We start from the raw sequence: 16673 nt of genomic DNA, 5'->3' as shown, positions 1-16673 counted from the left end.
ACACCAATTCTGGAAATAAGTCAGTAAAATCTGTAAGATGAAATTAAAGAGGGTGTTTCAGTGGAACCATCTCAGCTGTCAGTTGTCATTGTACAGCTTAAGATGTAATGTCTATCAGTGGTAAATCTCTAAAGCCAAGTCCACAAGTATAACTCATTATGATACTTATTTCCCATCACTCTTTTTAGTCTCCTGACAGGCTGCTGAAAAAGAGATGTTGGTTTAGTAACACAGTCATGCCCACTGTGTGAGTAAAGAAAAGAATAGATTGAAGAGCAAAAGACAGATACGAGAATGTCAGAGTGTCCTATTTCTGTTTTGAGCTGAACTCTTGCAGAGTCATTATCTGCTGTCTCACCATCTGTTCCCCTGTCCGCACCAGTGAGTTTTAACCTCTTTCTTAGAATGCCCACATTTTTAAAAAGCAGGGTTTTTTTTGTTGTTTGTTTGTTTGCCCCCAGGCTCCCAAATGATTTTAAGAAGTCTTATCCACCAAAAATGTTTTGTAAGATCTACAATGTTTCTTCTGTCTTACATCATACAATGATGGATGTATTAATTTGTGATTTCCTAGGCAGTCTTGTCCCATAAAACAATGTCCATGACAGTGATCATACAACAGTGCCCCCTGCTGATTGCATCTCTACTATTCACTCATTATAATGAGCTTATGTATAAGCTGGCACACAAGTACTTTTGCGTTCTTTGGCACTCTAGCAATTGTGCATGCAGACTTGAAGGGTGTCTTGCGTGTATATGCATTTTGTGAAGCTTTCCCACACACACATGGATAGCCTTTGGCTATAATGTAGCCATGGTCAGTGATTTAATATAGAACGTCTCCAGTATGGCTTTGAGATGGCTTCACTCACTAAATCTCTTTCATTCTCATCCATGTTTATTCAGCACTTCACTGCAATCTATCCTGACCTGTTTCCTGCTGCTTGCCTATTAAAATTCCTCTTAATTATAGAACACTCTGTTTAATTAACTTGATGGATGCACCCAATTTGATCCCATAGGGAAGGAGAGAGTAGAACAGAGAGACAAAATGAGTTCTTTGGGGTGTGGGTGCTGAAGATTTTCTTCCTCACTTGGGTATTACATTATGTGTTAATGATGCACCTGATAGACAGTGCTTATATAATTTACTTCTGTACAAGCATATGTACAAGTCCTTGCTAGTTAGCCTAATTCTGAGTAAATGTGCTGCTTCAAATGATCAACAGTGTTTTTTTGTTTTTTTTTAACTCTTTGATCTGTAAGATGCCAAAGAGAGGGAATATTATAAATATGGTCCTTGTAGCCATACTGGGCTTTAGTGCAGCATCACTGCTTTTATCTCCACTTCCACACCGAGTCCATATAAGTTAAAAAGGATTTGTTTTTTACTCTTAATCATGAAAATCTACAGTAGTTGAGCAGTAGGATAAAAATATGGCGCTGCAAATAAAAATATGAATTCTTCTTGAAAAAGGTTTGTTTTGTCTATCATTCATTTTTCTTATTTTTCTCTCTTGAGAAATGTGCCATTTATAACGTTATAACGTGGAGTTTTTCTCTATTTGCAAGAAAAATATATTTAACTTTAGGGATTTCTTGTTTTACTCTTTGCTCTTATGGAAAGACAAGGAAAAAAGAATGAGAAGCAAAACGATTCAGAAAGTCAGACGCTCTACACTTTCGCCTGCCTTGCCATCTCCTGTAATCTCCAGGCCTGGTGAAGATGGACATAGCAGCACATATTATCCTGTGGGTGTGGGAGAGGTAGGCAAATGCACACGTAAACAAATCAGGGTGTCCCTGAGATTTCTAGTTTGTCCGGGAACGGAGAAAGCCAGCAGCTAAAGGGCAAGTCATTCCCTCTGTGTCGTACAATACTGGCTTGCTAAATCAGTGTGGATATTCCTTGGTTTTTAAGTACTAGTCTTATATAACTCAGCGTAATCTTCATGATCCATAGTTATTTATATTCCCTTTAGTAACTGGAGAATAGATGTAAATGTATAATTCAATAAGGGCTCCATCTAAAACTACTTTCATTACTTATTCATCTACAGAGTATATTTATTAATCAAATCACTTAAGATACTTGTCAGTGTAAAAATATTAGCTGTATTGCCTAGCGACCCAGAAAAACAAGGGCATTTCATATATATTGACTGCAAAGATTAATAACATGGAAGCAAGTTGTTTGTCAAAGTCGAGGAAAACTGGGTTTTAAACACTGTTGAGACTGAATTAAAAAAAATTAATAACTGAATCTATTCTACTAGTTTTGAGGTGGTTGGTTTTACAGGTGGTTGCACAATGCCATGTAGAAGAGGGGCCTTTATATGAGATCATTCTCAGAGGAGAAGCATCAATAATCATCTACAGCCTTGAACCCACCCATTTGGGCTTTGGTCAGCAGGTACAGATACAGGGCTGACCTGACAGCTGAGTTTAACATCTGATTACTTTCTAACAGATTTGGACAGCTGAGACTCTGAGCTTGAGCAAATTCAATTTAAAATAAAATAACACTACGCAAGTAGCAAATCTCAGGTTCAATTTCAGCAGATTTACATCAATATAGGGATGTAAATCTAATTAACAGGAAGTGCCAAAACTTTGGGAATGATCACTAATTGTTTATGGACAGCTGCTTCAGTGTTATATCATTGGCAGAAGATCTCACATGTGACGCAGTGCTATGCTCCTGGGTCTATTACCCAGTGTTTCGAGTTGCAATTCCTTATTCTTAGTTAAGAGCATCCTTAGTTTTCTATTCTTTACCTTTGGTCTTTGTAAGGATTTAAGTTTGAAGTCGTTTAGTTTGCATGTTCATTTGTTTTATTCTCCTGAAGAGCATGCAAATGACTTGAACCCACCATTAAGCAAGCAGAGGGTGGTTTCTGTGAGGGCCTTGAAGAGGGAGGAAGGTTCCACAAAATATTAAAAAGAAAAACGTAGTTTTGTACCCTTAAAAAGTGGAACTATGAGCTACATTTTCCATATTTCTATATTTCTGTTATTGTAATCCCACTGATAATGATGGACTTTGCATTTCATTAGGTCTGGTAATCGCAGGACCGAGTATAGATTTGAGTTTGTTTATGTAGCTCTCCATTATCGTGTGTTCATTTTTCCTCCTTGATGTTCTTTTATCCTGCTTCCCTTGTCCTTGTTGTTCTGTTGCCATCTGTTTGCTCACCCATGTGTCACGCCTGATATCTCAGACAAAACTAATTAGATTTTTTACAAAACTTAGAGGAGTGAAGCATGCTGCCATTTTGAAGGGAACACTGATGAGCCCGAAAGAGAGGGCGTCACATTTGTTTGTGATTGTTCATTATGAATCTTGTTTGCTGCCTTGGTGAAGTTTGCTTTATGATTATTTGTTTTTCCTCACTCTGATGGTTATTTTCCCTCTTTCCGATTCAAATTCTCTCTGTTGTTGCCTGTTAATTCTTTCTGGCGAGAGCATGATAATTGTCATTAAGACAGATTGTTTAAAGATGGAATGTTTAAGTTGGCATTTTACCTTGTTTTTTTAACACTAGAAGTACTGCTGAGAGGAAGCACATAAACTTTAAATGTCACTGCCTTGTTTTCCACACCACCTCCACTCCTTCTTTGTGTATGCAAGCCATCCGGACCAGTTATCATTGATATTCAAAACAAGGACACATTGATTTTTGATTTAGTTGAAATAGCAATTCAGCAGAACATTTCTTCGACCTTCCTGTCTGTTCAGCATTCTTCTCTCTCTTGCGCTGTCTCTCTCTCTCTCTCTCTCTCTCTCTCTCTCTCTTACTCTTGTGTTGTTCTCTTGTATTTATGCAGATTTATAATTAAGAAGGTTATGAAACTTTATTTAAAAAATTAAATAAGTACAACTCTAATATTCCAGACACTTGTAATAAATGTAATGAAGATAAGGGTAACTTTTGGCATTGTATTTGGGATTGCAGGAGGATTGGCTCCTTTTGGGTTGCAGTAACACAAACTATGAAACAAATATTATCCAAGGAGGTTGTTTTGGATCCTGGCTTCCTTGTTCTGGGATTGTACCCAGAAAACATGAGGTACACAAAAAGTGACAGAATGTTTATTGATATGGGTTTGTTATAAGCAAAAAGATTAATTGCACTAAAATGGAAAAAACAAGGTATCACGCAGTGGATAAAACAAATGATGGTGGCTTTGCCACTGGAGCGGATAACATGTATACTGAAAAGAAAATTGGATGTTTTTGAGAAGGTGTGGAGACCATTTGTGAATTTTGTAGAAGGATTTGTATTATCTGAGGAGGACGAGGACTGAGGGCAATGACATTTGATTTGGGATAATGACAAATTTAGGCCTTTAACAGAGTGATAAATCTGACGACTTTTTTGTTTTCTTTTTGCTGTCTGAGAGGAGTGTATGTTCATGTAGTATTTAGAATGTTGGACTGTTTGTAAGTCATTAAAATGTAAAAAATAATAAAGATATTGTTGGAAAAAAAAGAAGGTCATGAAACAGCCCTGATTGTTCATGCACGTGTACAGCTGTGAAATGTTTTATGTTTTTGCTCGTTTGTTTCCCTTCTATCTTTTCACCTTTCTGATATTTTCACAAACTATAAGATGTAAAAGGTGCTTCTCTAAAAAGAAAAAAATGTTTGCTCTACAAAATATACAGGACACTAGGTGGAGCACTTTGTCTGTTTGCCATAAGCTGCTTGACATGATGAAACTAAAGGCACAGCCCGCTTTAAAAAGCAGACGAGTGTTTCCCCTCTCGGTTTAATCTTTGTCTTTTCCTCCTAGCTTTTTCATCTTGTAAGCAAAGTTGATGTGATCCTAAGGAATACTGGCCACGTGGGCTTTAAATACAGTATACAGCCTGAAGGAGAGAAAGGGGGACGATACTGATGAGGAGGAAGTGGGGCAGATGACAGACTTTGAACATGAGGTTAGACCTGGTTGGCCCATGGTCGTTCCTGCTGAGGCGAGTTTATCTTTGGACTGCTTCTATTGTGGATATTTAAGTTATTTTAACATAAATGTTGGTGGTTTCTTTTACCTGTGTTGCTTTTGTGTGAGTGACAGGGTTATGTTGAAGCCAGTATGGTGCAGTTACTATGGGTGCTCTACCTACGTATGCACAGTCATTCATACAGTACACACATTTTACATGTAAATACATATTACACCAGTTTGCAGCCATGTTACTGGACCTCATAAGGATGTTGCCAGTAAACTGAATCATCCTTAGAAATATCTGTTTCCTTGGTCTTCTTTCTAACTCAATTTTACTGAAAAGCAGCATCAAGCTCAAATTATTCAGCTGATTTATAGTCCTCCCTTAGAAGCACTGACACAAAGTCAACTCTTTATTGCTGCGCTCGTGTAACACTGTGATTTCCCTTGCAGAGGAGGAGCGTTACAGTGATGTGTTACAGCGGAGTCAAAGAGGAGCTCATGAATGAAATTAGTGTTGGAAAAGGAGCAGTGGAGGAAACCTGCATACTCACAGTCAATAAATTCATTTTAGGAACAGCTCACAATATGCAGATCACAAAAAACAAAAAGAAACATCCTGTAATAGTAAGCATGTTGTTTTGGTATTATCACGCAGAGAACTAACAAACGTTTATTTGTAATGAAAACCACCAACAAAAATCAGTTTTTCCAGCAATATTTACAACAGTAGAACAAAAGTCAGTGTCCTGAGAAACCTTTAAGGTTTATTTTCATCTTCGTACTGCAGTTAGTGCAGATTTGTATGTGTCCTATGTATAAAATGTTTTGTATATATATGAAGAAGTTGCACATTAACAAAATAAGCTGCATATTAACAAGTAATATTTCTTTCCTTCAGGTATTACTGCTCCACCTCTACTGTTTGTAACCTTGTCTTGTAGCCTTGTCTTAAATGTTTTCCAAATCCTTATCTGTGTATTGATAAGCCCCTTTCACCTAAACAACAATGTAGAATTACACAGAAAAGTGCAATTTTCTGCTTATCCCCGTAGTATTTACTCATGATTTGATGTCTTGTCCTAGTGACCTTAAACATTTTCAAAGAAGGATGAAGACTTTTTGAGACAAATAATGCCACAAAGTGCCAAAATTACTAACTTACTCACAAAACAACCTGACTTGAGAAATGCTGAGGTCATTATTGTTGTGGGGCTAAAATAATAATAGTCATAATACAATAATATGTAACACTAAAGTAATAGCTAAAACCCTAGATTCACATTTTTATATTCTATAATGATATAAAAATGTATAATAGTCACTTCTTGGTTTACACAGTAATATATTTAAAAAAAAACTTGGTAGACGTGATTGGTCATCTCCAATGTGTGAATATCAGAGCTCTCCATCATTATTGTTTACTTGATGTAAGATCTTCCATATTCATGGACTTATGTTTAAAGGCCAATATCAGCACATATGATGAATTTAGTGACATATTCGTAAAAACAGCTAGTTATCATGTTGTATTTAAAGGTGGACCCAAATGCGGACTCAAAGGAGAGGATGATTGCACAAAAAACAAAGCTTTATGTGGTCCAGTATAAAAGCGATACCAGAGACCGTAAATCCAACAGAAAACACAGAAGATCTCATTTAAAGAACTGACAATATGGAAACACTGGGAAGACTGGACTGATAGCATAATGTGTGGACTGAAAAGAGAAAGAGAGCACTAAATGAATTCAAGAAGCAAATTACTATAAATAATTATACTCCAAAAGTAATGAAAAAAAGAAGCTCACAGATCAGAAAAAAAGAATAGAAAAAAAATAAACAACATAGAACATTGAAGTAAAGTCCTAAACTCAGAAACCTAGGACAATGACAGTATTAAAATGTATTTGGAGGTATTTATGCTGACCAGTTTTGCCAACTTTTAAATACTTTTCTGTCTCTTGACTACGTGACTAGCATGAAGAGCTGCTTCACATGGAGATCGATAGGTTGCTCATCAAAGAAAATGCTCTTGCTGTGGCTGCTAGCTTGCTGGAGGCCGGAGAACCACAAGGATCCTTCAGAAAGTGGCACAAGCTATTCAAGTATGCGCTTACAACCGCACACATACAGTTTAGTGGAACAGATGGTCCACTCGCTGGACTGAAATGAGAACTGTGTCCAACTGTGCTGTGGAATTCAAACAGCCCTTAATACTGAATGATATTTGGTTGCATAGCAGATTTTATTACTTGGTGTTTGTGCAAATTTGTGGGTACATGGTGTGGCTATTTGTTTATTTTCAGTTTGTGCATTTTTGATAACATGTCATTATCTTGTGTTCACAGTGTACAAGTGCAGAATACAAATGATTTGCAAGATACTAAGTTTCTTTACAAAACAAAGCCGTCTTTGACTAAAAAGAGAAACTCTTTCAAAACTAAAAAAACTCAAACACTCACACAACATCCTGTAATTGTAAGCATGTTTGTGTCCAACGTTTATTCTTCACTCTCCACAGGTTTCAGCTCCCAGAGTATGTTTTAGATTTTGTTTTTGTCATTCCTAGCAAAGTTATCAGTCAAACTGCAAAAATTACCAGTGAAGGATCAATATCTGTGTCTTTCCATGTCATTTGCAAACATCTTGACACAGATAACACCATATCTTGTCCCGTGACATTTTCAGTCCTCTGTCTGTCTCCTTCTGTTTTTTAATACTTTGATATTTTCCACATGATCTGATTTATATATTAGAAGTGATTTGTCCTATGGAATTGAGTTCAATCCAGTTTTATTTACATAGCGTCAAATGACAGCAACGGTCACTTCAAGGCGCTTTATATTGTAAGGTAAAGACCCAATCAGACAACCTCCTGTGAGCAACCACTTGGCAATAGTGGGAAGGAAAAACTCTGTTTTAACAGGAAGAAACCTCTGGCAGAACCAGGCTCAGGGAGGGACAAACAACTGACATGATCCTGGGGAGGGGAGGGAGACAGGACAAAAGACACACTGTGGAGGAGAGCCAGAGATTACTAACTAATAATTAAATGAATCTATGAAGCCAAATGTATAGAAAAATACACAAAAAACAGAGAGTAGGCAGTCCTGTGTGGAAATAGAAAGTATTACATTAGACTTTCAAAAAATAAAAGTAAAAATGTTTAGATATTACAGTTAGAAGTGTTAATGTCAAAGAAAAACAAACCAATAGTAGACAAGTTTACAGATGAAACAAAGCTTAAATAATTTGTTGGCATTTCCACCATTCAACAGCTGTAAAATTATTAGAGCTCCACAAGAATAGACAAGCTTGTATACAGCTAGAAATACATTTATTGTGTCTTTTCATTCAGTGTCTATAAACTGTTTTGGGTATGTGTTATTAATCTCATCTTTGCCAATACAGGTTGCAGATGGCCCAGTGGTACAGATACGACTGTATGCCATGGTAACCATGCCAGATGTCACTGTTTCCAGCGATACAGTTCAGTTTGACACTGCAGTGTGGCATGTGTCAGAGTACAAAGGACGATAAAAAGGGGCAATGGTATAATATGCTCTAGCTTCTGCTAGAGGTTTCTCCCTGTTAAAAGGGAGGTTTTCCTTCCCACTGTCCCCAACGTGCTTGCTCATAGGGGGTCGTATGATTGTTGGATTTTTTTCTAAGTATGTATTATTGTAAGGTCTACCTTACAAGTTCCTTTAGGCAGCTGTTGTTGTGATTTGATGCTGTATAAATAAAACTAAATTGCATTGAATTGAACTGAAAAATGGAATTGAGTATACTGGGTCACCGTGGTGCTATCGTGTTGTTAACTGTAAAATCAAGTGAATACGTGAATTTTTTCTATGTACTTCTTATCAGACCTGTACATTTGATACTTGATAAAAATCTCTTTAATTGACAGCCAGATGTAGCTTGTATTAATTTGCTGTCATGAGCTATCATGAGCGTTGGTGCAAAAGGAAAGATTCCTTTTGTAACCCATCAGATGAGAACAATACAGCTACTGAACCATGAGTCGTTGCCTTGCTAACTGGAGCATAGCTGAGAAGTTTCAGGCTTTTAAAAAGGTATGACTTTAGCTCATTTATGGATAAAATAAAAACTTAATCCACATTCCACACAGTAAGAAAAATAGGGAAGTATAAGTAAACAATAAAATATGTGCACGGCATTATAATCGAATGCAGCATTGTGTAAATAAGTTATTTTAATATCAGGGAAAAGTAGAGTACTGTGAGTAGTAACATGTAGCAAAATAAAGACGGGGATGCTGACCTTCATGTACATCTCTTTCAGTGTGCGTACAAAAGACAGGTAGTGGTGCGCATGGCTGAGAGCACCCAGCATGTGTTCATCACAGGTCAGATTCAGGGTGAGGCTCCACATCTCGAGTTCTGGCCATCGGCGCTGGAGCTCAGACCTTGCCTCCCTGCCAGCACTGAGGTTGAACCTGAGGTAACCGCCAGAAACCCCTGTTCTTTCCCCACTGAGTTTTACTCCCTGGAGTTCACACACACAGTACCTCCAGGAAGAAGAGGTAAGTCTTCAGTTTCAGAAATAGTGTTGCAAGTTTACCTTACAATGTATCGTATATTTTTTAAAAGGCAAGGCCCCAAGTGAGGTAGTAATATCAAATACATATATTTGTAATGAGTATGTGGTGTCCTTTTATTGATAAATTACTGCTTGGTTAAAAAGAGAGGGAGGGAGACAGGCATTGTTTTCTTCGGTCAATCAGTTAATCCCTCACGGCTTTTCCAAATTGAATCATTTATTGTTATGCTGCAGTGTCTTTAATTAGAATGCATGACATTGCAGTGTTTACTAATGTCCCTTTACAGTTTGTCAGGACTTATAGCATTTAACTCAGTGTTACCAGTTAGAGTTGGATTGTAAATGACATTACACAGTCACATAATGTTGTTTTTTAAAATGCATCTCAGCTTGTTTTCTGCATTCAGTTTTCCTGCATATGTTCATTTTACTTGATTAATATTTAAATAAAGTATTTCTCATTTCATGCAGATCCTGCATTTGATGCATAAGTACAACCTTTTACATCTATGTAAGTTCTCATCCATCCAGGTCACCATAGCCTGGAGTAAGATGTTTGACCTTTGGATCTAAACGCTGATGTGTAAATCTGGTATTTAACCCATAAGGGAAATGTTACCTTGGATGTGGTTCTGAGTCCAACTATTAGCCGCCTACAATGCAGTCTACACCTATACATTACACCTACAGCTATTAAAATGTTTTCAAAAACCTAAAAAAGCTCTTCTTTATCTTAAGCTTTTAACACTAAATAAATAAGCAACAGTGAAATTTAAATTTAGTTGTTTGAGAACTGACCAGAGAGGGAAACTGTCACGGCCAGGGGATCAGCAGGCCGCTGACTAGTAGCATTCTCTCTCTCTTGCTCTCTCTCTCGCTCTCTCGCCAGGGCGGAACTCATGGTGGGTTCACGCCACTCTGAAGAGGAAACACCTGGGCCTCATCAGTGCAGCCAGCATTTAAGCCAGGGAGTGGCTTCTACTCATCGCTGGATCGTTGTGTGTGACTCGCGTCAGTGCAGCCCGGCTCTGAACAAGTTCTCTTTTGCTTCCCTGCGCAAAACCTCTAACGTGTGTTTCCTTCTGTACATAGATCCCCTGGACCCGACCCTGCATTCCCCGAGCGGATTCCTTTTTTTGTGTGAGTGTTTGGAGAGAGACTGATCACGATAGGAGAGAGTCAGAAGAGGAGCAAGCGTCTTTTCCCTACCTGGATTTCCCCGGAGCCTTTTCCCTGTCACCGCCTTGTATATAGCACTACCCCCTGCACTATTTGTATATACACCTGGTGGAACTGTAATAAATACCAACTGTGCCTCTGAGTCCTGCGTGTGAGTCCTCAAGCGAACCGTGACAGAAACAGTGAGAGTCTAGGACAGTTAGAGTTGACTCCCGAGCAATTGTCCGCCACATGGGTGTTGATGTGTCACCTGATGGTTTAGCTGCACGTAGCTGCAGAAGCATTGCTCTGATTATATATGGAGCCCCAGTGACAGGTTTAAAAAAAAAACGCAGATTCCTCCTAATTTGAATAGTTAAATGAAGACAGAGTGTAAAAAAAAAAAAGTAATCAGCTACCATATTTAGCATGGTATAAAGGGTGTTTTTCTCTTTTTTCTTAGATAAGAGCAGCACATCAGCTGCTTTGGCATGTCAGTATGGAGCAGTGTGCCTTAGTGTTGATGCTGTGGTTGCAGATGTGCTGCTAAATGGCACTTCACCAGTTAGCCTGACTGCCAGACAACTATTTGACTCTGCTGCTGTGGAGTATGCTCAGAAGAATGCTGGTAAGCTGGAAGTTAGAGAAGTAGGTTGTGATGGACACCCTGCATGAGACTGTACGAGCACTGAGCAGTTCAGCAGTAGATTTTTACAATCACAGTGTAGGAAGGAGCGCTACCGCAGGTCATTCTTACCAGCAGCTGTCAGACTATAATGCAGCTTAATATTCTTTTGATCATCTTACTCACCAGCTTGTTTGTTTACTGTACATTTCATACATAGCTCTGTAGATTTGATACATATCCCTGTACATTTTATACGTATCACCGTGCAATTTTTTAAATTTTTCTATACATATTCTGTACATTGTTACCTGTATATACAAACTCTGATGCTTATGTATATAGGACCACCTTGTGTCTTCCTTTTATATTTTTATTTTCCCTTGCTGCAAGAGCTCTGTAACACTGAAATTTCTCATCCCTGGGATAATAAAGGTTTATTCTATTCTAATCTTTTCTATTCTTTTCTATTCTATTCTAACTTCAGAATTAGGGCCTGCAATCACCTACTTTTCCACCTGGTACAACAAATAACTGTGAGGACAGAAGCAGTGAAGATGACTAGGGCTCCCCCGATCTCAAAATATTTCTTTATCTTTTGACTTCAACTTCTAAAATGACTTTTTCTAAAAACCTTTTAGTCCTGTTTCAGTGTATTTATATTCTCAATAAAGTGGATGTTTTAGCATCTTTGTTTTGTAGTAAATAAGATTAATTAACCACCTAACTGGAAACATTGATTATACTTTGCTAAATTTTGTACACACATGCAGCATGACATTACTATGACATCCCCTTCAAATTAGTCTGCAGGATGATTCTATGATACATTATATTGACACACACCATGCTAATTTGATATTGCATTCTGAGCAAATTCACAGTAAATGAAACAAAACACAAATTTATTTTTATTTAATTTTTTTTTATTTAATTTTTTTTCTGTTTTCGTGGTGTGGCACTGTTTCTTAACTTAAAATGTCCTGTTGTAATTTGACATTTTAAGTTAAGAAACAGTGCCAAACCCTGTCACTTCCCTCAAAGTGCTTTATATTGTAAGGTCATGACCTTTCAATAATGCACAGAAAATCCAACCCCCAATGAGCAAGCACTTTTGCAACAGTGGGAAGGAAAAACCCTCTTTTAACAGGGGGAAGCCTCCAGCAGAACCAGGCTCAGGGATGGGGTGGCCATCTGCCGCGGCCAGTTGGGAATGAGGGAAGGAAGACAGGAGAAAAAGAGTGGCCATTTTTAACCACTCTTGGTTTTTGAAACTAAATTTAGATTGCCCAATTGAATTGAATATTTTAACCTAGTTTAAGAGTTTTGCCACAAAATCACAAGCAGAAGCCCAAGAGATGATACTTCGTCTCTTCACTATGGCGTGTTTCTTGAAGGTTTGGAAAATCACTTCGTCAATCATTGGGTTGCTTGTATTCATGAGCTGTCCGGGGGAAGGCCACCTTTTGTGGAGTTCATCATATACTGTCAAGCTGAGTTCTTCAATGTTCTCGAGGGAGATTTCAAAATTGCTGGACAAAATTTGGTTCCAGATCTTGTGGCTCAGCCTCTGTATAATGAAGTCAAATGTTGCCGAATACCAGCTCGTCATCTCGTTTAGTTCACCCATAGCGTTTATTACCAGATCTTTAGTGAAGTTTTCCACAACTTCCCTGTACTCGTCCCTGTTTTTAGATACACTGAGTACTCTTTTTGGTAATGCTAACAGGTGTCTGGTGAAGACTGGGACAGTAATACTATCGAGCTGTTCCCTCAGACTAAAAATCAAATCTTTTTCCTTGCACTTATGTATTTTGCAAAGGTCCTTTAAAATGGCCTTGTCAACATTTTTCAGGCTTTTTGGAGATAAATCCAGATGTTTCTCATTCATTTCAGGCCAGATTTTCTCAAGTAGCCGATCACTGATGCAGTGAGGAGTGAGGCGCTGTGTGAAGATCTTGTATTCAGAGGAGACTTTGTCTGTGGCCTTTGAAATCACTAACTGAATAACGTTGTTGACACACAGCTTTTCCCCACTCAGAGACTCAGATAGCGGACTGATCTCAGAAAAACTTAAACACTCAATATCAGGGAGGAATTCCTGGAATATGGGGGTTGCCTCATCTTCCAGTTCTTCACTTTCTATTTCATCCCAGAGGCTTGAGGTGTCTAAAGACATGCATTCTATGTCTGGTTGAGCCTCCAGTCCTGGAGTCTCTATTTTTTCATCATCACTGTGGTCGTCTACAGAGCTTTCATTCAGGATGCAGTCCTTTGCTCCTGTATCATCAGTTTTTTCTGGGAAGTCTGCGCCCACGGACTCAAGACAGACATCAGTCTGTGTGCAGGCCAGATCTGCATTTTCCGTGGTATCCCAAGTCAATCTCATAAAAGTGTTACAAAATTTCTCCATGTCTGAGGTGTAAGTGAGTGGGGAAGTCATGTCAAAGTTTGTATCTATACTTTCCAAACTCTGCATTGGGTTAGGGTTTTCCTCATCGCCATGGTTACGTACAGAGCTTTCATTCAGGATGCTGTCCTTTTCTCCTGAATCATCTGTTTTCTTGGGGAAGTCTGCGCCCACGGACTCAAGACAGGCATCAGTCTGTGTACAGGCCAGATCTGCATTTTCCGTGGTATCCCAAGTCAATCTCATAAAAGTGTTACAAAATTTCTCCATGTCTGAAGTGTAAGTGAGTGGGGAAGTCATGCTGACGTTTGTGTCTGTACTTTTCAAACTCTCAACCGGGGAAGAGGAATTCAGTTGATGAGTGGTTGGAGTTACGGTAAACATGTGTGCTCGTTGCAAACTGAATGTGCTTAAATTACACTCGCTGTTCTGATGCATTAATGCTCTCTGAACTAAACTGTACTAGAGTGGTTAAGGTCGATTTATGGACTTCAGCCACGCCCACTTTAACGACCATAAAAGGACTGCTCATAGATCAAAGCCTGTGGCGTGTGTGACGTCACGCGGTGTTCCTTGTTCGAAGAAAACTCTGGTTAAAGTAAGTGTTAGCCGTCATATGGCTCATTTATCAATGGAGAATGTGGAAAATTAATTAATACATTATGGCGAATTAATAGCGATAATATATTCATAAGCACTCCAAGGTGAACAAATACAGACAGGCTTTGAATGCTGCCTGTTTTTAAATGTCGCTAATAAAGTGTCGTACAAACATCTGGATTTGTTAACACGGCTAACGATAGGTTGGTTATTGTCCTAGCCTGGCCTGCACGATAAAATCTCAGTAAGAATTGTCAGCTGTCTGCACTTTACTTGAGTATTTATTTTGCTGACAGCTTTTTACTTTTACTCCCTACATTTTAACACAAATGTCTTCACTTACTACTCGTTAAATTTTCAAAACAGGCTCGTTACTTTCAGTGTTGCCACTCCTCAGTAAGGAAATTCCTTATTGGCTGTCCTAAAAGTAGCTAGAAGTGATGTCATCGCCTAATTTGCTTAATTGGTCATGCATACTTAATTGTGACCGACGCTGTAGGAGAGAGAAATAACATCGTGGAAGAGACATAAAGTGAGTAAAAAACACCCTGAATGCATTTAGAATAAATTTCGAACTACAAATAAAAGTTTTATAACAATTTTCTTTTTTTAATGTCATAATGCCAACCCTCCTCCCTTATCCGGGCTCGGGACCAGCAAAAGTGACCCGAGATAGGCCCTCTGGCAGAGTCATTTTATTTTATTTTACTTTTTGTCTTTTTAAGTTTTTTCTTTTTTTTTTCTTTTTTTAATGTCTTTTTAAGTAATTTTAAAAGGTAGAAAAGCCAAATGGCTGCTCTCTGGGACTCTAGGTTAAACCACACAAGAGAAACAGTAAAAGAACATTTTTAACCATAACGTTGTTAACAAACTACATTAGCAATCTAAATGGACCAAAAATAGTCAGTAGAATAAACAGTGGCAGTGTGGAAAAACTGATGGGAACTAGTCTGGTCCTAATTCAGGCTCATTGTTTGTTTGTTTGTTTGTTTGTTTTCTAGACATCCCTGCACAAATATTGGCTGCTGGCTCACAGAAAGAGTGGGTCATCCTCATTTTCGTCGAGATTCTCCATGCCAGGTTCAGCAACTTTAGCACCTGAATGAGTAAGCTGCAAAACATTACCAGACAACTTCGGTCCATATCAGATGTACAGGGTGGAGTTGAGGCTTTGCAGGGACGTACAATTTCTGCTTTTTACCACACTCATCTGACTGAATACTCGCTCAACTTCAGCATTTGAGTGTGGCAAGGACAACACAGACACAGCAGCCATGGCAAGTTCTCGAAACAGGTTGATATCAGCTGCATCCCTGTACTTCCAAATCTCACTCCAGAAGCCCATTGTATTTTTTTTTTGTCTCATTCCATTTACTTAGAGGGATGGTACACCATTGGTGGACATTCTTATCTATCACTTCAGGGGAGAAGCCAAGACATTTAGTAATTTTTTTCTATTTCTCAAGGGCTCTTGTTGTGCTTTAGAGTTTTCTCCCTCCACATTTAAACTGACATGTACTGCAATGCTTCAATGTTGTCTGGCAGTCTCACCCTCAACTCAACAGGCTACACACCACTTTCTGACATTTTTTTAATCCTCAGGCGCAAGGTGCAACTCGACTGCTTTCAACTCAAAAGGGTAACCAATTTATCGTTTGGAACTGAGCTTTAAAGTAGTGTTTACCCTCAAAAGCCTTGATGGCGAGCTGTACCTCTCCCAGCACAAAGCTTATTGGACCTGTTTTCTGTAGGTGATTGAACCCAACACTGGGAGAGGAGGAGAAACTGTAAGCAACAACTATCAAGATTTCAGCCCAGTATACTTTCATTAGGTGAAGACTTGATTCTTACTGTTATCTCTGATATAATATTTTTAGAAGAACAGAAACGATATTAAATAATCACATTTAGAAGTGAATTTATCAAATTGCATTTCTTGCTACCTTTCTGACTTCTTATTTTGTTTATAATATGCAGCGGATAGTTTTTGTGTTCTCTCTTTAGATACAAGATCACGCCTACATGTGACAAAAACTTTGGTCCACTGATCTACGGCACCAAGAAAACCCAAAGCTTCATCATGGAAAACCATGGAGACTTCAAGACTTCTTTCACCATCACAGACCCTACACTCCTAAGCAGGACAGGTAAGAAATCAGAAGACAAACAACAAATAAACAGACACACATGCACAAGTACTTATCGATCTGTGCGTCTGTCCTATTCTCAGAAACACCAAATTATTCTAATAAATAAATCAAGGTACCTCTGGACTGTCACCTGTGTGTTGGTGGTTGTTGTTTGGCTGTACTCAGCTGATTCACAGGATTTAGCAGGTATATTTCTATGAACCAGAGTAGGTGCA

At 38.4% G+C, this 16673-nt stretch overlaps 1 protein-coding gene and 1 long non-coding RNA gene across 2 annotated transcripts in view; both read right to left on the bottom strand.

The window, feature by feature from the left end:
* The window catches only part of LOC146513692 (uncharacterized), a 296792-nt gene that overhangs the window by 124949 nt on the left and 155170 nt on the right, over positions 1-16673 (bottom strand). The window lies entirely within an intron of this gene.
* On the bottom strand, positions 12213-16186 carry LOC146513696 (uncharacterized). Its single transcript, XM_085168459.1, has one exon. The coding sequence runs from the start codon at positions 14144-14146 to the stop codon at positions 12611-12613; it is 1536 nt and encodes a 511-aa protein (XP_085024585.1). The 5' UTR covers positions 14147-16186; the 3' UTR covers positions 12213-12610.

This window comes from Neolamprologus multifasciatus, chromosome 7 (genome assembly GCF_963576455.1).
Source record: "Neolamprologus multifasciatus chromosome 7, fNeoMul1.2, whole genome shotgun sequence".
In the NCBI taxonomy this organism is placed as follows: Eukaryota; Metazoa; Chordata; class Actinopteri; order Cichliformes; family Cichlidae; genus Neolamprologus; species Neolamprologus multifasciatus.
This window is presented reverse-complemented; position numbering and strand designations above follow the sequence as displayed.

What these genes read in the sequence shown, in the direction of transcription:
- LOC146513696 (XM_085168459.1), bottom strand. Translation starts at nt 14,146, where the DNA reads ATGCATCAGAACAGCGAGTGTAATTTAAGCACATTCAGTTTGCAACGA.